The sequence below is a fragment of the Saccopteryx leptura genome, chromosome 1, assembly GCF_036850995.1.
Source record: "Saccopteryx leptura isolate mSacLep1 chromosome 1, mSacLep1_pri_phased_curated, whole genome shotgun sequence".
NCBI lineage: Eukaryota > Metazoa > Chordata > Mammalia > Chiroptera > Emballonuridae > Saccopteryx > Saccopteryx leptura.
The window spans coordinates 39429479-39454941 of NC_089503.1; the positions used below are offsets into that span (position 1 = coordinate 39429479).

Sequence of the window (25463 nt, forward strand, 5' to 3'; positions counted from 1 at the left end):
CCTCCCCACCTCCTATCCCTCTCCCATTCCCCCCTCCCCCCCCCCGTAACCACCACACTCTTATAAATGTCTCTTAGTTTCACTATTATGTCCCACCTACGTATGGAATAATACAGTTCCTGTTTTTTTCTGATTTACTTATTTCGCTTCGTATCATGTTATCAAGATCCCACCATTTTGCTGTAAATGTTCCGATGTCATCATTTCTTATGGCTGAGTAGTATTCCATAGTGTATATGTGCCACATCTTCTTTATCCAGTCATCTATTGATGGGCTTTTTGGTTGTTTCCATGTCCTGGCCACTGTGAACAATGCTGCAATAAACATGGGGCTGCATGTGTCTTTACGTATCAATGTTTCTGAGTTTTTGGGATATATACCCAGTAGAGGGATTGCTGGGTCATAAGGTAGTTCTATTTTCAGTTTTTTGAGGAACCACCATACTTTCTTCCATAATGGTTGTACTACTTTACATTCCCACCAACAGTGTATGAGGGTTCCTTTTTCTCCACAGCCTCTCCAACATTTGCTGTTACCTGACTTGCTAATAACAGCTAATCGAACAGGTGTGAGGTGGTATCTCATTGCCGTTTTGATTTGCATTTCTCTAATAGCTAAAGAAGATGAGCATCTTTTCATATATCTGTTGGCCATTTGTATTTCTTCCTGGGAGAAGTGTCTATTCATATCCTCTTCCCATTTTTTTATTGGATTGTTTGTTTGTTTGTTGTTGAGTTTTATGAGTTCTTTGTATATTTTGGATATTAGGCCCTTATCTGAGCTGTTGTTTGAAAATATCATTTCCCATTTAGTTGGCTTTCTGTTTATTTTGTTATCAGTTTCTCTTGCTGAGCAAAAACTTCTTAGTCTGATGTAGTCCCATTCATTAATTTTTGCCTTCACTTCTCTTGCCATTGGAGTCAAATTCATAAAATGCTCTTTAAAACCCAGGTCCCTGAGTTGAGTACCTATGTCTTCTTCTATGTACTTAATTGTTTCAGGTCTTATGTTTAGATCTTTGATCCATTTTGAGTTAATTTTTGTACAGGGGGAGAGACTGTAGTCCAGTTTCATTCTTTTGCATGTGGCTTTCCAGTTTTCCCAGCACCATTTATTGAAGAGGCTTTCTTTTCTCCATTGTGTGTTGTTGGCCCCTTTATCAAAAATTATTTGACTATATATATGTGGTTTTATTTCTGGACTTTCTATTCTGTTCCATTGGTCTGAGTGTCTATTTTTCTGCCAATACCATGCTGTTTTGATTGTCGTGGCCCTATAATAGAGTTTGAAGTCAGGTATTGAAATGCCCCCAGCTTCATTCTTTTTCTTTAGGATTGCTTTGGCTATTCGGGGTTTTTTATAGTTCCATATAAATCTGATGATTTTTTGCTCTATTTCTTTAAAAAATGTCATTGGAAGTTTGATGGGAATTGCATTAAATTTGTATATTGCTTTGGGTAATATAGCCATCTTGATTATATTTTCAAATAGGATTCTAATACTCAGTCTCTCTCCACCACCCGACAGGACTGCCCAGCCTAGACATTACTCACTAAGGAACAAAGAATGCTATCCCTGGCCAGACGAAACCAGTGCTCCATTGGCCACTATCACTTTCTAGTCTGGGATATGCCTTGATTCTGTCCAAAGGAACAAACTTGGACAGGTCCATGGTTGCTTGTTGCTTGAGGACTCAAAAGTCAGACAGAAAAATAACCTATCACAGAACAGAACACCATCCCTGGAAGAGGAGCCAAGGCGGCCGAGACCCGCCGGAGCTCACACTGAGCACTGGGACGGGGCAGATGCTCAGAAGACACGCAATCGGTTGAAATGAGGTTAGGTTTTACTCAGACCACCTCCTTAATTTTAGTTCTAACCAGCAGTACCATTCACTTGTTTGACAAATATGTATTCAACATCGAGCATGTGCCTAAGGCACCGTGTTAGGCAATGGGCATGTAAGACCAAATGCCATGAACAGCACAACCATGTCCTCATGCACCTTCCACTCTAGCAAGAGTGACTGGGGTTGGGTCACAGGTGACAAAGAGATACTGTGCTGAAGCAGGGGAAGGTGCTCCAGGAATGATTCAGAGAAGGGTCCTGACACAAGGGATAGGTTAAGGATGATGAGGTTGGCTGAACAAAGGTTCCCAGACACATGAAACAGCATGTGCCCATGACACACCCAAGGAAGTGAATGAAGCAATATAAACACCAGGGCCACACTTTTTTTCCTCTAGATGGGAACAGTCTCAAATTTGGACTCTCTCTAGTGGCTCTGTATCTACAGTTCTGTTGCCAAAGTTACCAATAACACCTATAAAACAACCTGCTGTCTAAAACCACTGGCCTAATGTGCATATACTAAACTCCTCCCACTGTCCCTCTCCAGATCCCACTCTGTGTCCTTTAAAATAATAGTAAAAGCCCTGGCCAGTTGGCTCAGTGGTAGAGCATCAGCCTGGTGTGCGGGGGACCCGGGTTCGATTCCCGGCCAGGGCACATAGGAGAAGCACCCATTTGCTTCTCCACCCCCCCCCTTCCTCTCTGTCTCTCTCTTCCCCTCCCGCAGCCAAGGCTCCATTGGAGCAAAGATGGCCCGGGCGCTGGGGATGGCTCCTTGGCCTCTGCCCCAGGCGCTAGAGTGGCTCTGGTCGTGGCAGAGCGACGCCCCGGAGGGGCAGAGCATCGCCCCCTGGTGGGCAGAGCGTTGCCCCTGGTGGGCGTGCCGGGTGGATCCCGGTCGGGTGCATGCGGGAGTCTGTCTGACTGTCTCTCCCCGTTTCCAGCTTCAGAAAAATACAAAAAATAAAATAAAATAATAAAATAAAATAAAATAAAATAATAGTAAAGTTACCCACCCATTCTGGCTTCTACTGTCAATGCTGGACAAGCATCTTTATGACTTACTACTGTAACTTCTTCCAGAGCAAGGAATGAATGGACCACTATCTCTGGGCAGGACTTGGTTTCTTTAAAATAAAGTTTGATTCACAGAGAACACCATCGCCTGCTGTCGATCCCCTACCCCTAAGGTATTTCCCAGTAGGTCAGGCAGGTTACCTTTGAAATGGTGTAGCTGAGCAATCCGAGAAGGTACTCCAGAATCCCCTACCCTACTTCAAACCCTAGAAAGCCAGTCCCTCTCACATCACTGCTGCTTGCCCAACCTTGAAAGTCATATAAGAAACAAAGGTATACTAAGGATAGTATATTCCATGGTATGGGGACATCTCCACCCATGGACTGCCTAAGAGAAATGTGGCCCAAAGAGCCTTTATGAGAAATGGATATAGCCATTAACCAACACACATAGTGTAGAAGCATGAGCCCTTGAGGAATGAGGCTATTTCTTTAATTCCTGTGGCCAGAGCATGGGGCCATAAGGATGGGCCTAGTAGAGACTGAGCTCTGGACTCTCACAAGTTCTGTCTTAGAAAGAAATTGTTTTTTTCATCAGCAGTCAACATTTAAGAATCTTCTTCTCCAAGCAGCCTGGTATCCTTTCCGGGGCTACGTGCCTTCTTCTGGAGGTTTCCTGGGCCCTGTTCCACCATGGCATTTTTAGGACCACAGACTTCATGGACACCCTAAGAGTGCACTCTTCCTCAAACGCTCTGTTTTCAGCCTCAACGGTTCAATGCATAGCCCTGTCTTCCCAGTGCCTACCCAGCCCAGGGCTGCAGGGATTCTGATCAGAGTCCACCTATCAATATGCAGAGGACCTGGCCCATCTACAACCACCAGTTGCTCTATTCAGTCACTAAATTACATTCACACTAAGTGACTTTTTTTTTGCAGACCCCTTTCATCTCAAATACCCTGAAATCCTCTCTCTACAACAGGCTCAATTACAAATTCACCTAAAATGATGAGGAAGATGAGAAAATAAATCATATGGCTCTAAGGTTCCTTGGGAGGATTTAATCAAAAGTCATAAAATCTTAAATAGTGCAAATAATCTCAACTAATGTCAGTCTAGGCCAGATGACAAGACAAGGGAGCGTGAATAAAATTACAGATAAGCTCATGGGGAACAGATGTCAGAAACAACTTTTTTTCCCAATACAGAAAGTCTTAAACATGCAGCAAAACCCCTCCAAAGTCATTGGCAACATTAAAGATACAATTAGAGTCCGTGGTGAGGGAAATAAAACCCTGAGGAGGAGTTCAAGAATGCTGGGATGGGCCAAATGATTGGTGTGTTTTCCTGGAGCGATCCTAAAAATACACGGTCAAGATAGTTAGCTTTTATTTCCCCTTCCCTTTTAACAGAGAGCACCAGCAGTTCATCAGCGATGGGTTTTTTCTTTTTCTTCTTTTTTTCCCCCTGGGGTAACACGCCTGGCGGTTTTTATAACTTCTTCCCAGGCGGGGAAGAAAGTGCCCCCTTCCTGCTTCTCCACCTCCTGGCTTCACACTTAAACAGACATGCTCCTGCTATCTACAGCCATTACCTCAAGGTAACGAGGAGGGTAAACAAATTTCATGCTGCTGGCACAAACTGTCCTGAGGCGACAAAGAAAAATGCAGCAGGGATTAGAGCTGTTCTGGGGGGCGGGTTGCTGCTGGTGACTGAGACCTGGGGCCCAGCCACCGCCAAGTGGCCTCTCTCTCCCTGCCAACGTCCATCACCTCGACTCTGTCTGCATGTCTTCCCTCCTAACTGTCCTCTTGTTCTTTCCCCGGGGGCATCCTGGCTGCACTAACCACCTGTTCAGCTGATCACTTTTATTTTTCTCTAAGGGACTAGGGGAATTAGTTACAGATTTGGGATGACCCGAGGTCCTCAGAGGCCCCAGTCAGGATATCAGTTCTGTTGATATAGTAAACACCCTAATTCTGTCATAGTCTAGTATTCTTAACTCTAAAATCTTAGGTTTAATTACTAAAAAGAGAGACACTCAATGTAAAGCCATAGTTTTCACCGCTCTCCTTGACAACTTCCGTGGGAATGGTCAAGTACAAACCGAACCGTAGAAGAAAAGGGGCAGGACTCCATTTAAAAAAAAGAAAAAAACTCGCTTCAAAATCAAGCCAACGAATTATAACTGGAGGAAACAAGTCATATCTCAGCAAAAGGGGCTTGAACATTATGTCACATATGCAATATATAGAGCCTATCAGCTGGTATTAAAAATTAATTTCATTCAAAGTCACTGACATAAATTATTAGGGATACATGGTAGGAACATATCTTTATTTACTTTGTCTCCTACATTTGAAGAATCAATTCACAAAAATACTATCATTATTTTTAAAAATCATTATTAAAAAAAGTTGGAGAGCTTTCTGAATATTATATTATCAACCAATAGGGATCAGAAAGCAAAAAAGCATTGTGCTTTTTCAAATTCCCAGGCCAAGCCTCCTCGAATAGGATGGCTCTTCAGAGGCCTAATGAAAACAAACCTTGGAAAACTTCTATTTCCTGAGCAGGCATGAGAAAGGTTTTGACTTAGACCTCTGAGGACTACTCCTCTCATGGGATAATTTCCCTAAGGACCTGAGACTCACTGTCAGACAGAGAGAGATGATAAATATGCTAATTGAAGGGCCCAGAGGGCAGGTATTGAAAGAGGCGACAGACACTTCGTTTTCCATAACCAGTACTATCAGGGTGGCAGAAACCACACAGTGGGAGAAACACCACTGTGCTCACCCCCGAAACCCGTGTCCCGGGTTACCAGAGCCCCCCTCTCTGCTCCCTTACCACCTGCCAGGCAGGACGCAATCCCAACCCACAAAGCAAATGGTACAACCTTTGCATCTGCAGGATAAAAATTATTTTGCATAGAAATTGAGTGTCACTTTTTCATTATTTTCTGTCTTCGAGAGGAGACAGGAGGAGGGGGAGATGAATGGAATAATTTGCCTTAGCAGAGGTGCACTGGGTTTTCTATGTCTGGTTGGAACAGAAATTGTCCAACCCCTTCCTCCTCTTGCAAGACTCCCCTCAGAAAGCATGAACATGGAGGTAAAGGTAAAAGACACACAGAAGTCAAAGGGGAGAAAACATTCCCACAATACTGCGATTATGTTACTTCTAGAGATACTCTTGGCAGATAAACTAGAATGAAGAGATAGGGAGTGAAGCTGAGGAATGGAAGAGAGGCAGAGGCGGGGTCACAGGGAGCAGAGGGACAGCTGTCAGAGGGAAGAGGGATGAGGGGATGGGTCAGAGAAGGTGAGGGGATTAGTGAAACTATATATACATAACACAGAGATACTGATAACAGGACAGCAAATCCCAAAGGGAAGGGGAAAGGGGGCACTGGGAGACAAGGGGGTAGCGTGAGGGAGTTATATGAGTGGGACCTTGAATTCATGTTAACACAATAAATTAAAATTAATAAAAATTGCCCTGGCCAGTTGGCTCAGTGGTAGAGCATCGGCCTGGCGTGCAGAAGTCCCGGGTTCGATTCCCGGCTAGGGCACACAGGAGAAGCACCCATCTGCTTCTCCACCCCTCCCCCTCTCCTTCCTCTCTGTCTCTCTCTTCCCCTTCCGCAGCCGAGGCTCCATTGGAGCAAAGATGGCCCGGGCGCTGGGGATGGCTCCTTGGCCTCTGCCCCAGGCGCTAGAGTGGCTCTGGTCGCGACAGAGCGATGTCCCGTAGGGGCAGAGCATCGCCCCCTGGTGGGCAGAGCGTCGCCCCCTGGTGGGCGTGCCGGGTGGATCCGGTCGGGCGCATGCGGGAGTCTGTCTGACTGTCCCTCCCCATTTCCAGCTTCGGAAAAATACAAAAAAAAAAAAAAAATTTAATAAAAATTTGAAAAACAAAAAAGAATGAAAGAAAGAGAAGAATAAAAAAGAGAGAGAGATAGGGAGTGAAATTCACCCAGAGCATAGTTTGAGACAACAGACAGACCTTTGAGTTCATCAAACTGATTTTTTTTTGCTAATTGTGATATAAATTTTACATTTTCATGAAAAGATGACTACTCCACTGCCAAGACAGACATGTCTGCCTTTCATTTACTGACTGTCAGATGTGCAGAGCCAGCCCAGGATGTGGCCAATCGGGCGGGACCCTCTGGGCTCCTCTCTGCTATGGATCAGCAGAGAAGAAGGCGGTAATAACAGGAAGTGGTGCTGAAAAGGGCCTCAATCAAAAATGATGCTTCCTTCATCCCAGGGTCCAAATTCTGGTGTGGGAGTAGAAAAGGAGACACCCAAGAGAACCCGTAAACCTCAAGAGTTTAATTCAACCACTCCCCACAAGAACTCTCACCATATGTTTGGGTTTTTTTTTAAGACAGGCTCTGGTTCCTGTTAAAATGTACATCAATAACTCTAATACAACACCCCACCCCACCAGCAAAAAACAAAACAAAACCCATCAACTTCCAAATAAAAGAGTTAGTAGCCTCCTGGCAGAGAAGGAAGCAGGTAGGAGGAAGAAGAAAATCCTCAATGTCACAAATTGGCCCTGGCTATGATCTATACTCTGAGACCTTGTTCCTGCCTCCCACTTTCCCTCCAAGCTGAGTCAGGTTTAGTGACAGCTACCAGGTTGCCAGCAGTGGGAGCCCTGAATGAGTCTAGTGTTTAACGAGATGTCACATCTCTCAGCATCTTCATGGGCAAGGAAGCGCATGTATTCATAAAGGTGCTAGCAGAAGCAGTAGTGACACCTGGCCTACTGTAAACTGCGTCAGAGCAGTGAGATTCCTCTAGAATTTCTGTGGGATAATCAATGATCCTGCTCTAATGAAATCATAAATCAGAAAGGATTTCCATACACGGAATGCCACTTGTCACCTCAATAAATAGCAAGAGATGGATTTTGCATTAAATTATAAGACCTACCTAACAACTCGATCAGTTCACAATAAATGCATGTCTCTGAAAAGCCCAGTCGATAGTTAGGTCCTTTAACGGCATCCCAGTGGAAATATGCTAGTAGCCATGAAAGTAGATAAATAAGGGAAGATACTTTGATGGTGTGATTACCATATCACTGATTTGAAGAGTCATTCATGGCTATCAACATGCTGAGTTTCTCCAAGAATGTTACCAAGATATTGCTTTCTTGTGATCAACCACAGAGAGAAATCTCAGCCTAAGCTGAAAATACTCCATGATAATACACACATTTTTATGTATCAGTAGGTGCTAGCAGAGGGGCCGGCACATTACCAGCTGCCACCTGTTTTTGTAAATAAAATAGTATTGGAACACAGCCACACTCTTTTATTTTTTAATTGATTTTAGAGAGAGAGAGAGAGAAAGGAAGAGAGAGAGAGAGAGAGAGGGAGAGAGAGAGAGAGAGGGAGGGAGAGAGGGAGAGAGAGAGAGAGAGAGGGAGGGAGAGAGGGAGAGAGAGAGAGAGAGAGGGAGGGAGAGAGGGAGAGAGAGAGAGAGAGAGAGAGAGAGAGAGAGGGAGAGAGGGAGAGGGAGAGGGAGAGAGGGAGAGAGAGATAAACATCAATTCGTTGTTCTGCTTATTTATACATTCATTGGTTGATTCTTGTTTGTGCGCTGACCAGGATCAAACTCGCAGCATTGGCAATGCTCTAACCAACTGAGCTACCTGGCCAGGGCCCACACTCATTCATTTATTTACCTATTGTTTATGCTGTTTCTGCAATACAACAGCAGAGTTAAGGAGTTGAAATAGAAACCTTCTGGCCCTGCAAAGCCTAGAATATTTACTTTGTTGCCCTTTACAGAACATATGCAACCCTTATGCTGAAGAAAAGATTTTTGAAAAGTAAAATATGAGGTTACCTGAGTTAAACTGCCACACTGCTGATTCTTCTTAACTGTAAAAACTTCTAAAGTAAGCCAAAGGGCTGGTTCTAATTCACTGGCTATTTCAGAATGTGGAGGGTGTTTTAGTGGGGTATGCTTTCAAAATAATCACCGTAAGTTGCTGCATTGATTTTTTAAGATTTCAAATAAATTTAAGGCTCTCCTAATATAATTAGATCTCCTTATCTAATTCTGCCTGCATGAGAAGTTTCAAAGCGGAAGTGATAGTTGAGCTGGGGTTTAAAGGTATAAGAATAAATTTGGGAAAGAAGGGAATTTCAAGAAGAGAAAGCAGAACAATTTCTCCCTAAGAATTAATTAGCAATTAGGTGTTACTTACCTGAGCCATTTTTCCTCGCAGGAAGTGTACACATTATATACAAATCTATGAGTAAGAATTCACTATAAGTCAACCTCTCCCAATATGGGAACTGGCCCATGGAAAGGGCTGAAAAAAATGCTTACAATCCCACTCATGAGAAATATGTAACAATAATGACAGCAGTCATTATTGCAGGAACTATCATTATCATTATTGGAACTACTGCGTATTGAACATTCATCACATGCTAGGCACGATGCTAGGTGCTTATGCATTATCTCATTTAATCCCCACAATGGTCCTATGAGGTAGATGTCATTATTATCCTTATTTTGTAATTAGGGAGATTAGGACTGAGAAAGGTAAATAGAAGATACACACACACACACACACACACACACACACACACACACACGTTTTCAAGAGGCAGAGCAGCCTTTTAGAACCCGTGCTATTATCATCATACAGTTCATTAAACCCTCATGTCCCCAAAGTAACGCCCACCCCCAGCCCAAGCACAGTCCCCTCCCAGCCCACTTACCTCTGCAGACCTTACAGCACTGATTATCTGGAAGAACGAGCTCCTTCTCTGAGCAGTTCCAAGGAGGGCAGGTTTCTGTAATTTTTATTAAAACTCCACTCTGGAAGTCAAATAATAGGAAAACAAAAATGTTGATATTTTTAGTCGATGAGACCATGCCTAATGTTCTTGTTAGCAACCTGCAGTGATAACAACCTACAATAATTAACAGTACTGTGCTCCCAAGAACTCCACAATCACGACAAAGTCACGAATGATATTTATTGGCAAGCCTCCCAGAGAAGAAGGCACATTTCTCTTCCTGTATCAAAAGTACCTCAATTTCAACAAATGGTTTTTGAGTCTGGTCGACGTCCCAGAAGGTCACTGACAGTGCTGTGCTGGGAAATTGTAACAATCCCTTGTTGGGTGGGGAGCCCTCCTTTGTAGTGTTTGGTGATGTCTGTGGTGCAAATACCGACAATAGCACGTTTTGAAATTCCAACATGGTATCACAGAACACAGAGGTGGGAAGTGATGTACAGTGAGCTTTCAGGAGCTTCTGTGAGCCCCATGTCAACATGCCACTGCATCACCAGACTGGGAACCCAAAGGTAAAGGAGACATCTTCCTGCCCTTGATGAGCTCACAGTTTGGATGGAAAGAGGAATACAAACAAATTATTTATACTAGTCACCAGAATACATTTCAGAAAGTCCTTTAAAAATATGTTCTGATTTAGGTAGGATAATGTATCGTGAGAGAATAATTCTTTGTTGGTATTATGAGCATCTGTAGTTTTTGCCTGAATTTTAAGAATTAGCTCATTTATTTTTTAAAAAGGATTTGAGAGTCTTTTATCCAACTGTTGTTTTTCTCCACCATTTTTTATAGGTATAGCATATTCTCGCTTGTATTTTATCTTATTTAATTTATTTTTTAAATTACTGTTGACATTCAATATCATTTCATATTAGCTTCAGGTGTACAGCATAGTGGTTAGACAATCATCCACTTGACTCTCTTCCATTCTTAAGAGGATGCTTAAGTCAACCGAGAAGCAAGCGTAAGAAAGAGTCTCACTTAGGACTAAACGGAACACTGAACATAAATGGGCAAAGAGGCTGGAGCCGGACAGCCAGGAGGATGAGGACGACGCTGAGCTGAGCCTCTCCAGGAGGCTCTGTCACTCCAGTGGCCCCACAGTCCGCTGATTTAGCAGGAACTCCCATTCTACCAGGCACATCCATTCTTAATTAAGAGCATAACCACAACTTTACTGTCAAATATAAATTTAATTCCCAATTACTCAGCATTTGGATAATTTGCACCATGGCTTGCTGGCCTTTCTCACCATTCGCAGCCCAGACAGTTCAGCCGCTGGCGGGCACGCCCCGGGATGCCACTGGTCCCCTCCCCTTTGCTCTCCATCCCTGATGGGTCCCAAGGCAACCAGATCCCTTGCTCTTCTCGTGATTCTACCTTAAAACAGGCCCTAAGGTCTGAGAACTGATCCTGCTATTCACCCTCAGTTCACCTTTTCATCTACATTCCCTTCTCACCCCCCAATCCTGGCCACGCTGGGTGGCACGTAGCCCCAAGGGTTAGCACCTGTCCTATGGCCAGTGTGCCTATCAGAAGTACCCTTGTTTCTGCAACAGGGAAGCAAATGAATTATTATAAATCAATGGACCTTAATAACCTTACTATTAGGAGTATAAGCTGAACGCAGAGAAAAACACAATGCTGAATTGCTTACCATTATGGCCTCTACTTCTGTCCTTCAATATGAATGTATTTGTTCATTTTCTACTGCCTCCTTGCATCAATAAGACAGTGTTAGACCTATTTTATCAGTTCTGTGTGCTCATGCCCCAGTTCCTGAATGCTTTGCTGCTGCTCATGGCTGTCCCTGCCGCACTCAGAGTATTGCCCTAGGGGACTAGGGGACTAGAGCCACTTTGCCCATGCAGAAAGCCGGAGTTACCAACCAGTTCTACACTGCTCAACCCCACAGCGCAAAGCCAATGACCAACAGGCGTGGGAGGTTCTTTACCTGCAGGAGTGACAATAGTGAGAATATAATTTACACTCTGGAACCACATAAAATATCAGGGTCTGCCTGGCTTTTCACCTCAACTCCCCTGCTCAGTTTCTTGCCCTCCCCTCTCCTGCATCTCCACACACCTACTGGTTTCTCCTGGAAGATACCGTAACCAGTCCCTTGTACTGAAACCCTTAGCACAGGGTCCACTCCCGGGAGAGCCCAAACTAGGATGATTAGATAAATTTCTCTCTTACTATTAAAAATCAAACTATTAAAAGAGATTATCTCTAGGTAGTGAGATTCTGGAGTGATTTGCTTTGTCTTTCTTATACTTTTCCATCTATAGTTCAACTTCATATCTTGTGTATGTATTTGCTTTTGTAAAAAAAAAAATATTAAAAATGCTATAGAAGACTATTTTTATTTATTTATTTTTCCCCACTCATACTATTTGTCTAGCACAGGTCAGGAGGGGCCATTACGGTCATGATGGTCACACAGGAGTCCAGGCTGATTTTTTCCCCTTTTTATTTATTTATTTATATTATTAATTTTAATGGGGTGACATTGATAAATCAGGGTACATATGTTCAGAGAAAACATCTTTAGGTTATTTTGACATTGATTATGCTGCATTCCCATCACCCAAAGTCCAACTGAGAAGACTATTTTTTAAAAAATCACTATGAAAGGTTCTTTTTAAATAAAAAGGCTGCTGATTAAATCAACCCAAAACTGCAATCAACCTTTAACACAGTTAATGAGTAAGATCATTCCAAATGTTTAAATAGAGACAAACACCTTCGCATGAATTCAAAAATAAAATGAACTATGGTTACAGTAGCTTCAGTGCCACCCAATCCACTTAGGCCCACATAATTAGCCACAAGTCTTTTTAACTTTATTTTCAAAACTATCTTTAGTAAGAAGTATCTAATAATTAACATTTTGTAATCCTGCTAATTACAGCATGTTAGCTGTTGACCCCTGGAACTCTGTGTTGGAGGGAAAACACAATACTTCCAGTCTTTCTCCTTGAGAGCGACCATCTCCATGTCATCGGTCAAATACAAACACTTTCAAGTTACTAATCACCGTGCTTCAACCTCAATTGCTAATAACACAAAAAATTCACATCTTTAATAAAAAAAAAATTTGTTGCTGACCTAAAAAAATATTGCTGGGCATCCATGATTGAACAACATGGAGTAAGACAGAGAAGAGATATTATTCATCTTGATTTTTTTAAAAATAATATATTAACTTCTGGAACAACTTGGTGAAAATATTTGAAACCAGAGTTGTTTTGTGTCTAATCGGCACCACTGAAGCTTTAAAATGATCCTAGGAAAATGGAAATACCGTATTTCCCATGTATAAGATCCCCCATGTATAAGACGCACCTTAATTTTGGGACCCAAAATTTGGGGAAAAATTTATTATGTAAAGTTATTGAATTTGAATTTTATTCATTATAAAATTCATACAACTCCTCATCACTATCAAAACTCCCATCCATTAACTTGTCCTCATCTGTGTCTGATGACAAATCACTGTCTTCATATATTGCCTCATGCTCAGTTCCATCTATGGCATTTGAAATGCTACCACCACTGTATAAGACACATACAGTTTTTGGACCCCACATTTTTCCAAAAAGGGCGAGTGTCATACATGGGAAAATATGGCAGATGGAGCTCCAGGCAGCCTTTGGTCAACTGGGGATCTGCACTGGAGCCACAGAACACAGAAAACCATCTGAGGAATTATATGCTCACTTCTTCCAAGGATAGTACCTTCGTAGTGCTATTTTAAATGCCAAGGAGAGAAGTCAATCCATTACGTACAACAGGTGCCATAGGGCATTAGGGTTTCAATCTTCAGAAAGGTGGGCAAGAAAAGACCTGAGGTCCTTTGATCCTATACCCACCACCCTCTCTCCCTGCTGACAACATCTATGAAATGTGCTCCAATATTCTTCCCTGGCCTTTTACAAATGTTCCCCTTTATGAAGGGAATAAATGAGCCATTGTCTGACCAATGTAGGCTTAGATACACCAAAAAGTGATCATTCAATCCTTCTGAACTTACTCTCAGAAAGTTCAAAAGTGAGAATTATTTCCAAGTAAGTCTAACACTACGAGTAGCAGCAGTGAAGGGGCTAAGAGCCAGATGACCCCAGTTCAGATCCCAGTGAGCTCAGTGACTAGCTCTGTGACTTTGATCTCTGTGCCTCAATTTCCCTGTCTGTGAAATAGGACCTACCTCCTAGTGTTATGATGTTTATATGAGGTAATATGTTTGAAATGTTTTAAGTAGTGTCTAGCAAATACTAAGGGCTCAAGAAATGTTAAAGATCATTGTCAATGATGCTTCTCTTTGCAGACAAAAAGAAATAAAATACTGTAGGAAAACATAAATGAATGAAATTTACTTTTAAAAGAGGATGAAGTTATTTACACATACACACACACACCGCTTATGCAAAGAGAATAACCTACCTGTCCCAACTTCTTGCTAAATTATAAAAATATAACAAAACAAAAACAGTAAAAGATGAACCAAAAGCAATAAGGCACATACAATGTGCCAATAGCAATGGTAAGTGCTATTCTAATAACCTGGCATTTCAATCTATGCCCATATCTTTTAGAGATCCCTAATGGTGTCTGCCTTGATCCTTCCTGACAATAACAGGGATCAAGTTATAATTGTAACCCACAGCTTCTGATCAAAAACTAAAAGGGGTCGCCAGCTGTGACAGATACGTGGCAGATAGTGGGGTCATCAGCAAAGTGGGAAAAATTGCCTTTAGTCATCCCCGCTTTCCCAGAGGCAGAAGAAATTAGAATCCAAATCATTTCCCTCCTCTAGAAGTGAAACAATTTACAGAGAACATGACCTGCGTCTTACATTCAGGGAGGACCTGTCAGGCCATGAGGCATAACAAGAACAGCGCACATTTACTGAGGACTCACTTTATGCCAGCCCTCTACCACGTCCTTCACATGTTTAATCTTATTTAATCTGGCCAACATCCTATGTGGTAATGCACCAGTCCCAGGTTCGGGTTGGAGACCACCCACCTGCTCTTCCACTCCCAGGCCCGGTAGCTCCCACACCTTTGTTCAAATATTACCTCCCCAGAGCAGCCCTCCCAGACCACCCATCCCCAGCCCAGAGCTCTCTATCCTTTTGGTCTGGTTTATATTGTTTATAGAATTTGGCATTATATTGTGCATTTATCTGTTTATTTTTTTTACTGCCCATCTCCTCCACTAGACTGCAAGTGCCACAAAGACAGGGGTTTTGTTTTGTTCACTCTTGTACAATCCTGGGATGTACCAGTGGCTCCATGCATGCTTCTTGAGTGATTACTGAATGAGATCAATGGTTCTACTCATCTTATTTCAAGAAGGACAGAGGTATTTTCTAACACAGTATCAGATACTTGGGAGCAGAGGTGACACTCTCTACAGTTGGTATCACAGACTGAGTCCAACACAACTCAAAACCCTTTCCCACAGCCACCTGCCAACCTCCCTGACCCATATTAGCTTCCATCTCTCTTCCCCATCTCACATTCTTTCCTTAATAGCTTTTTCCAAGGCTGCCTGACCCAGAGCTGACCACAAGCTAACCACACAGTGACAGTGGCTGGGAGCTCCCCATTGTGGACTTCAGTGCACCACCAAGTCCTTCTCCTCAGGGACCCACTCAGGCAAATATGCTCCACTCCACAACCCTATCTAAAGCCAACATATCTACCGGAAATTCCCCACACAGTGACAGGGATCATGAGATTGGAACCTACTTGGCATTCCCAGCAGTTCTGGCTTAAAATCCTCTGGCCTTCTGCAAGGACTTTTCCTCCGTAGGTACACTTTGCTGTAATAAAACAGAAAAATGGTTCAGACAGTCATGCTATGCCCCAAAATAACCTCAGAGGTGCCATCCAACTCCAACAGATTCCGCAGAACATAGATTCCCTGGTTCTAAACAATACAAATCTCTGTCTAGAGTCAGACACGGAAGTAGTGTGGGGAAAACTGCTGAATCCCCCAGTCAGACCATCATCATAATCATATTTGTCATGAGTCCTTCTCACCAGGGATAGACAACTATTTCAGTGCTGCAGTTGCCGAGGGAACTAGAGGGAGCGGATGTGGCTGGAAGTTGAAACAAAGAAGTGGTTATGGTCTGCAAGGAGGACAACAGCAATAGCTCTGACTCAGACACTCCGGCTGTAAGATGAATGACCAGGTGAGAGGGGACTCGAACATGTCCCATTCATCAGAACCTCAGCCACAATGCAGAAGGACGCCGTTTTCTCCCCTGTGATCATGAAAAGTGCAGGTGCTTAGCCTCTCAGTTCCCAAGAAGCCCAGAGACAACTGAGAAATATGGGTCAAGCCACTAAAGCACTTTATCAATATGCTAGAGAGACTGCCTTTGGAAAGATGAGCTTCACTGGCTAACAGGTACGTGGAGTAGATTGGCCTTGTAGAAAAGTTAAAAGACAAGTATAAATAGAGGTCCCACCACTCAGTTTAGATTCCACTAGGACTTAGTCCTCAACTCAACTTGCTGACCCACTTTTAAGCAAGTGCAGACTATGTTAATTCGATACGACCCATTAATGTGTCTCCAACAAATTCTTCAGCCCCATCCACAGGAACAGGGAATCAAAGACCTGATGGCTCCCTCTCCCACCCCAGATGAGGGCCTTTCTGACCCTAGTCCTTGGGAGAAGGAGTGAGGCCAAGCAGATCCCCTAAATCATCTCATTTCTCACAGCCTCCATTTCTGTATCTGTTGAAAACAGGTCGATTAAATGTGATAGTTTCCTAGTTCTACAATGTTATGACTCTCATGGAATGTCCAAGTAGACAAGGTCCTTAGCAGTCAGCTGGCCCAATTCCCTCCTGTTAGCCACAGAAAGAGGAAAGCCCAGAGCTACTGGTTTACTTACTATCATGATCCCATTGAGGATGCTGTGGTGTGCGACCCAGATCCCCCTCCATGGCAAAAGGACACATGCCTGCAGCTTCTGGGACAACTGACAACTACCAGCTAAATACTGATCTAGGACTTGCCCTTGACTGAAGAGAGCCACCTGCCCAAGGTCAAGTCTCTTTTGGTCAATGAATGATTGATGAAGGTAATATAAATTCCTGGCCCCAAGCCCCAAATCAGGATAACTCTGAAAGATCCTTCCAGCTCCAGAACTCCCAGGAGGAGTTACTGAGACATCTCTTGTCACTGTGCTGCAGTTCAACCTCTCCTTTTGCCCAATTCTGCTTCCTCCTCCATCTCACTCCCACACCAGGAGACCCCAATAGCTTCCTAGTAAAGTACAAATCTCCGGCCCTGGCCAGTTGGCTCAGGAGTCCCAGGTTCGATTCCCGGCCAGGGCACACAGGAGAAGCACCCATCTGCTTCTCCACCCCTCCCCCTCTCCTTCCTCTCTGTCTCTCTCTTCCCTTCCCGCAGCCAAGGCTCCATTGGAGCAAAGTTGGCCCAGGTGCTGAGGATGGCTCTATGGCCTCTGCCTCATACGCTAGAATGGCTCTGGATGCAATAGAGCAATGCCCCAGATGGGCAGATCATCGCCCCCTGGTGGGCATGCCGGGTGGATCCTGGTCAGGTGCATGCGGGAGTCTGTCTGTCTGACTGCCTCCCCATTTCCAACTTCAGAAAAATACAAAAAAAAAAAAAAGGTACAAATCTCCATTACAGATTCTGTTACATCTCAGAACCTGACCTGCTGCAACACACACCTCGCTCAAATCCGTTCCACTCCGAATCCACTCTCAGTGCATGGTCCCAGTATCTACCTGAGCAGCACAACCCAGCACTGGGGATCCTTCTAACCTTCCCTTCTTGCTCAGCCTCATATCCAATCAGTACCCATATCCTAGCAATGCTACCTCCCTAAGTTACTCAGTCAGCCTACTTTCTCCATTCCCCACCACCTGCCACAGACAGCCCTCATTCAGGCTAACATCATCCCTCCAGTTTAACATACCAGGACTTCCTAACTTGTTTTCTGTATTCTGGTCTCAGTTTTTATTCAGTCCTTCCCTATATAAAGGTCAGACATTTTTAAAATGGAAAGACAAGGCCCTCCTTTAAAATCATTATGGATCACTAATCCCCTCCATATAGTCCCAATTCCTTAAAAGCAGCACACAAGGCCACTCATGGGCCTCCTCTTCATCTCTCAAGCTTCATAGTTCACCAGTTCCTCGGCATTCATTCACCCCCCCAAACATCCACACCCGCACGTATGCTCTAGCCAGGCTTTCTCTCTCTCGCTCCTGGGATTTGCATATACTGTCCTGTCTCCAGGAAAACTCACCCTCATCCACCTTCACTGACAACCTCCCCTCCTGTATACCATCAGCCAGCTTAGGTCTGACTTCCCCCAAGTAGTTGTTCTTGACTTTTAACAATGGTGCAATGCCTCGTGTGCTTCTGTTGTCCCCTGGACCTCCCCTCGCCCTATCACAGCACACACAACACTTCATCTCAGTGGCCCCGTTAATTATACATTTCCCCTGCTAACTATGACTGCCAGTAGGTAGGGACTAGGTCTATTTATAATTGTATCTCCAGCCCCAAGCCCAGGGCTTCTCTTGGCTTATTGTGAGTAACAATAAGTAATGTTAGAATTAATGAGCCTCTTGTTGGTAGTAAAAGCCAGTCAAATTTCCTGATTCCCAGATAAGAGTTCTTTCTGCTATTCAGTGCCATTTTTTAAATTTATTTTTATTTTTCAATCACAGTTTACACTCAATATTATTCTTTGTGAGCTTCAGATGTACGGCGAAGTGGTTAGAAAATCAAGTACTTTATAAAGTGGTCTCCCTGCTGCTCCAAGTACTCACCTGGCCCCACTCATACTCATCCTGATATTATTGACTCCATTCCCTACGCTGTGCATGGCTGTAGCAGTCAATGCAGATACTGGGGTTACAGGACTAAAACAACAATGATGACAATAAAGAAGTATAGAATCAATGTAATTTTCTAGGTAGGCATCTTACTCCCCTCATTCCCTCATTAAATAAACACCTACCCACACATACACACACACACACACACACACACACACACACACACACACACCCCAGATGGGCAAAAGTAGGTTAACAGCTGTGAGTATACAAAACTTAAGAGTTTATTCTTGTATTATTTTTTATTAATTACTGTATTATTTTCCATACAAACAACTGTAAACCTACTTTTTCCCCCAGCTTATTGTTTTCCAGGGTTTACTGTTGTTCATATGGAAAAAAACATAGAATACAAGAATACAAGAATACATAATAATACAAAAAATAAACTCTTTCAACTACTGCAACTGTAAACCTACTTTTGCCCACCCCTGTATATCCCTGACCATCTTTTATGTTTCAATTTTCTAGACAAATCATGACCCACTGGTCCTAATGATGATGTGGATTCCCCCGTTTACTGGCATGAAGAGATCACAGCTCCCAAAGCCTGGAATTCCTGTCTAATAAACTCCCATACTCCCCAGCCCAGCTGCCGCCAACTTGGCAAGACAGCTCGCTCCAGAGTGACAGTTCTGCTAAATGCCCTGCCATTAAATCTGCCATCTGCTTCCTAGCCCAGGCTGGAAAGCAAAGAATTAGACTTTTCTTCCTTATTTTGCCTTCTTGGCACCCCCACAATGGTATGAGCACATTTGCTACCCCTGTTCTTAAGACACATGCCTGACTCCTCTCTTCCTCAGACTCATCCCCAAACTCCTATCTGCAGCTAAGAATGTCTTATTGCTTACATTCACAACACACATCAGAACCCATCCAGCCCTCAAATCCACCAGTCTGGCATAAAAATTGAATGTCCACTGAACTTTATGTCTTCCCATAGCAGCATGCTTTGGTGGCTGTGAATGAAATCAACAAGATACTACGCGCCTCGGCCCATTCGCACTGTTGGCACTGGTTGCAGGATGCGGCTATGATGACAATATCAAGTCTCCATAAAATTCCCTTAGGACCGCTTTCAGGATTACCACGGGAGGTCACAAGAATGTCCCTTACTTTCTTGTACTCACCCCACTTCTGTGACAGTGCCCCTCCCTCCCGGCCACTGCCCTCCATCTGCCTAGCATCAGTTCTCATTATCCAACCTCTTGATCTACAGCCAAAAGGCTTATTTTTGATGTCTGAGGAAATTCAAGCATAAGGTGAGTCAGGCTCCGGTGCCTCTGGCTGGGGCATGTGGGACTCCAATCCAACAGCTTTCAGTAAGAGTAGAAATGTAAATGGATACCTGGAGCCCTTCATATCACACTGGGGACATGCAAACGAGGATATTTCACAGTGTCCAACCGTGAAATTGAAACTCGGCACCAGCCCACACTTCTCCATGATGTCAGAAACAAACGTCCCGGGGATTCAGAGAAACCGGCAGACAGTTGTATCTCTCTGCACCCACAGACATCTGGCCCTTCAAATTTAAACCTGATTTCTCTAGTGCAGTGATTGGACACTTTTGTTATTCGGGTTCACAGTGAATAAACAATTGGCAGGTACGACTTAGCACCCGTCAGATGTGGAAATGGGATTGCTCTGTCTTTGTTTAGGTATTTGTCCCCTGCACATACTCCAGCCACCGCTTGGCACTCAGCTACCAAGGCTATCAAAGCCAGCACTCTGTTACGGTTTAAAGGAGAGAGGCAGATCACAAAGGCTGAAGAGCCACATATCCATCTTCCCTCGGTGAGCTCATTCATAAAGCTGCCTCCAGGGACCACCTCTACAAACCACATCCAGGAGTTTCACTGTCAACACCTTTGCTGCAGCCATTTTCACCACCTAACTGGCCATTGGCAATTTGTCCTTAGAAGATAACATAACATTTTTAAAAAAGATTTTATTTATGGATTTTAGAGAGAGAAGGGGGGGAACGAAGCATCAACTTGTATTTGCTTCTCATATGTGCCTTGACCAGGCAAGACCAGATATTTGAGCCAGCGATTTCAGCATTCCAGGTCGACACTTTATCCACTGTGCCACCACAGGTCAGGCGATAGAATAACCTTTTGATAGTTTGATTTTTTTGCTCCATTGACCAATCTCCCACCTTCAGCTGACTTAATGTATTTAAGCTAGCTGTCAATTTCATTTCTCCATTGATAAAGTTCTCACGGTATTCCCATTTTTATACTATGTATGTCTTAGACAGAATGCATCTTATACTAGAAAATGATTACACACTAGTCTTGGTATATCCATGGGTGACCTCAGTCATCACCTCCCACGTGTCAAAGCTGGAAGCTTACCAAGCTATGACAAGTAGAGAAAAGGTGGCTACTAACGTTCAACAGTCTCCGAGAGCATTAATCATCGATTCTTTATCTGGAAAGTGACACCTCTCTGAACGAAGGAACAAATTTCAGTGAAAAGAAAAAAAAAACTGTAATGCCAAAAGTGGAAACAAATCAACAACCAAAATAAATAAATTATATTATATAATACTATGAATTACAGATTTCAAAGACAATGTATGTTAATTTTTTTACAAGAAAGTCTTTTTAATTTTGTTACTAATTTTTTCATGTTTTATTATGTCCTCTTTAACGTACCTTTTTATTTTTCATCCTTTTATCTTTCATGGCAAAATTGCCTTTCAGTAATTACACAGTGAAAATGCTTGCAGCAAAGACGTTTAGTGGAAACTACCTGGAACCCTCTGAACAAGACACCCACATCAAACTGATTGTTCCTCAGGCATCTCCAACTCAAAGACACAAAACAGAACATAGGGCTCCCTGAAATGCCTCTTCCACCTACCTTATTTCTGGTAATCACACTGTGAGTCCCCACCAGCTCTTGTTCAAAATCTGGCAACTTCTCCCCTACACACCTTCTGTCCTTTACTCATTTGTCTCATGCAAAAATACCTAGCATTCACCAGTCTCTTAGCTACCACTCATATCCATCTCTTCCTTCCCTTCTCTCTAGGTCAGGGGTCCCCAAACTTTTTACACAGGGGGCCAGTTCACTGTCCCTCAGACCATTGGAGGGCCGGACTATAAAAAAAAACTATGAACAAATCCCTATGCACACTGCACAAATCTTATTTTTAAGTAAAAAAACAAAACAGGAACAAATATAACATTTAAAATAAAGAACAAGTAAATTTAAATCAACAAACTGACCAGTATTTCAATGGGAACTATGCTCCTCTCACTGACCACCAATGAAAGAGGTGCCCCTTCCGGAAGTGCGGTGGGGGCCGGATAAATGGCCTCAGGGGGCCGCATGTGGCCCGCGGACCGTAGTTTGGGGACCCTTGCTCTAGGTACTACCTACCTCCCAGCCTCACCACCTCCACCTGGAATATTCCTGAATCCCATGCCTACCCACCTCCAGCTCTCTCAATGAGCAGTCTTTGTAAAATCAATTCTTTGATTATGCCAAAACTGTGCTTTAAAATCTTGCTTTTGAGCACCAAAACCAATGCTGTCTTCACTTCCATGATTCTGAATGTGCAATTCCCTTTGGCAGGTGTGTTCTTGTCCACATGGTACACAGAGCAAACTATTTGTCAACACCTTGTTCAGCTTACTACTTCCGCTGCATCTTCCTAACACACATGTACACATGCAAACATACACACTTTCACACACACAAGTTTCTGATGGAGTGCATCTCTCCCTTCTTTGTGCTACTGCTGGAATTCTGTAACTTAAGATGTTTACCAGATGATTCTAATATGTTCTATTCGGTGCCTTAAATAGAGCAGACACCCTTCTACAAGCTGTTAGTCTATACTCGAACAGTACTCCATCCACTCACCTAACATGATTGCACTTAAAATTCTGGGCACTGTAAATCACACCTCTAACTTGAAAGTGAGCCCTCTGAAGCAGAGAGGGCTCTTTTCTCACTACTTCAGGCACCAGCACTGAGTAACTGCCTAATGCTTATTTCTATTAAAAACAAGTCAAGCCTTACCAGGCAGTGACACAGCGGATGGAGTATCGAACTGGGACATGGAGGACCCAGGTTCAAAACTCCAAGGTCACCGGGTGGAGCACGGGCCCATCTGGTTTGAGCAAGGCTCACCAGCTCGAGTGCAAGGTCGCTGGCTTGAGCAAGGGGTCACTCAGTCTGCTGTAGCACCCCAGTCAAGGCACATATGAGAAAGCGGTCAATGAACAGCTAAGGTGCAGTAACAAAGAATTGATGCTTCTCATCTCTCTCCCCACCCCCCGCCAGTCTGTCCCTATCTGTCCCTTTCTCTCTCTCTGTCTCTGTCACACACACAAAAAAGGTCAAAAATGCAAACTCTCTAGGCCAAAGGTCCTCAACCTTTTCATTACCAGAAGTGCTTTGTATTATTCTTTTTAAATCTTTTTTTAGTGGTCTTAATATCATATATTATCTGCATTACCATTTTATTAAACTATGAACACATCAAACTACCAATTGGAGCTGCAAAGAAAACGAGTGCTGCCTAGATCAAATGCTACGAATTCCAAACAAAGGCAGAACACATGTTTAGCCTGTATATCAGCATCTTACCAAAAGTAGGTAAATTACTAAAATGTTTTTTTAAAACTTAAAACTCTTCAACAAATTAAAATAAATAAGAATGACTACACCGTACACAACTAGTTAGAGAACTATTTGATGATCTCTATCATTTGAGAATGTCAAACTTTCGGCCTATAATTCTCTGGAGAGTTCTACCTTAAAAAAAATATAAAATAGCAAAATGTGTATTCGACACAAAACATGTTATTAAAGAGTAATTTATCAAAGTAGAAAGTAGAAAACAACCTATATATCCAACACTTGGGGAGTGATCAGTTAAATAAGCTCTGCAATAACCAAACAATGAAACACTATGAAATTCACTAAAATGAGGTTTTACAGAGTTTTTTAAAACATGGGAACATGTTTAAATGATAACGGTAAGTCAATACATTAAAATAAAATTTACATGCACAATAACATCTCAATGGTACACAAAATAAAATTTTTAAAAAATGAAACCCACGGCCCTGGCCGGTTGGCTCAGTGGTAGAGCGTCGGCCTGGTGTGCAGAAGTCCTGGGTTCGATTCCCGGCCAGGGCACACAGGAGAGGCGCCCATCTGCTTCTCCACCCCTCCCCCTCTCCTTCCTCTCTGTCTCTCTCTTCCCCTCCCGCAGCCTTCAGCCAAGGCTCCATTGGAGCAAAGATGGCTCGGGCGCTGGGGATGGCTCCTTGGCCTCTGCCCCAGGTGCTAGAGTGGCTCTGGTCGCAACAGAGCAACGCCCTGGAGGGGCAGAGCTTCGCCCCCTGGTGGGCATGCCGGGTGGATCCCAGTCGGGCGCATGCGGGAGTCTGTCTGACTGTCTCTCCCCGTTTCTAGCTTCAGAAAAATACAAAAAAAAAAAAAAAATTGAAACCCACTAAAATTTCAAGAGTGTTTGTTTCCAAGTAGTGGTATTATGGGAGATTTTTTCCCTTCTTTACCTTTAATCCCTTCTGTGGATTCCGAACATTATATAATAAACACATCGTTCTCACAATTATAAAATCAAACGATTAAAACACAAGACAGCTAGTAAACTCATCTACCCCATGTCCAAACAATAAGTTCCAGGAGACAGCATTTATAGATCTGTCCAGGGAACTCAAAATAAGAAATTTAAAATATCTCATGTTTTTTAAATACAAGTTCCCAATAGTTTTTCAACTTCTTCCTCTGCTGACTGTTATATAATATCAAAATTGGAAAACATAGCTGTAACTACTAAAAACTGTCTTTCAGTCATGGCATCAAATTATAACCTCAACATCTGGGCACTTGAGCTAACTGTATTGCCAGATGTGACTTCCCAAGCTTCGGGAACAGAAACAAGAAAGTTTCTTCCATTTGGATAACTGCAAGGTCACTCTCCTGAGTAATGAGTGTGCTATGCCAATCATGAGAAAAAGGAATATTGAAAAGTTCTTTTTGAAAGAGTTCAATAAAGGTTTGGGCAGGTGTAGCCAGACCAGCTATCCCCACTTCCATTGTCACATTAGGTGACATTGCTGTTCTTGGCAAAAAGCTAGGCCACTGTCTTGTGAAAAGTAATGATATGTGATGTTGGTGCTTTGCAATAGAGAAATAATCTTGAAAATTATCTATACGATGCCACATTTCTAACCGAATCTCTCCTTTTCTACAGAAGACGATATGATTTGATAGAAAAAACAAAAAACAAAAAAAAAAACTAGGGGCTTTGTAGTCAGACAGAACTAGTTGAACATTGCACACCTTTGCCACTCATTTGTCTTGTGACCTTGATAGGTTAACTTCCCTAAGCCAAAGATTCCGTCCCAAGGTAAGGATTCAGTAAGCAAGGAGAATTCAAGCAGTGAGCATAGCAACTGGCACACACCAAGCATTCTAACGACAGCTTTTACTCACTGCTTCTCTCTGTGTTCACTTCACTGTTCCACTTGAAACAGTGCCCTTTGCAATACGGAGGGAAAAGTTGGCTTGTCCAATTTTGAGGGAAATTGTTTTAGTATTATAACTGAAATTCATCCCATGACTTCAGAATGTCAAAACACTGACTTTGGCCTTTATCTGGATCCTGCAGGATGGGAGGGACCAAACACGAGGAGTTTTGGAGTCATGACTTTCAGAGATTGACCCCACCCATTAGCAGTTGTTTGACCTTCACAAGTGGCTGAATCTTTGTGACCACTAGTTCCTTCAACATAGAATGGAAAAAAGAAAAGTAATTAGGGTTGGCATAAAAAAATTTTAAAATAGCCTATGTAAAG

General features: G+C 43.1%; 1 protein-coding gene across 2 annotated transcripts in view; it reads right to left on the bottom strand.

Moving 5' to 3' along the window:
- The window catches only part of NELL1 (neural EGFL like 1), an 845221-nt gene that overhangs the window by 636496 nt on the left and 183262 nt on the right, over window positions 1–25463 (bottom strand). For both annotated transcript variants that reach the window (XM_066364424.1, XM_066364414.1), the window contains exons 10-11: window positions 15468–15541; window positions 9628–9727 (exon numbers count right to left, since the gene is read on the bottom strand). In XM_066364424.1, the coding sequence (XP_066220521.1) occupies window positions 9628–9727; window positions 15468–15541 (174 nt within the window). The remainder of the gene's footprint in view (window positions 1–9627; window positions 9728–15467; window positions 15542–25463) is intronic.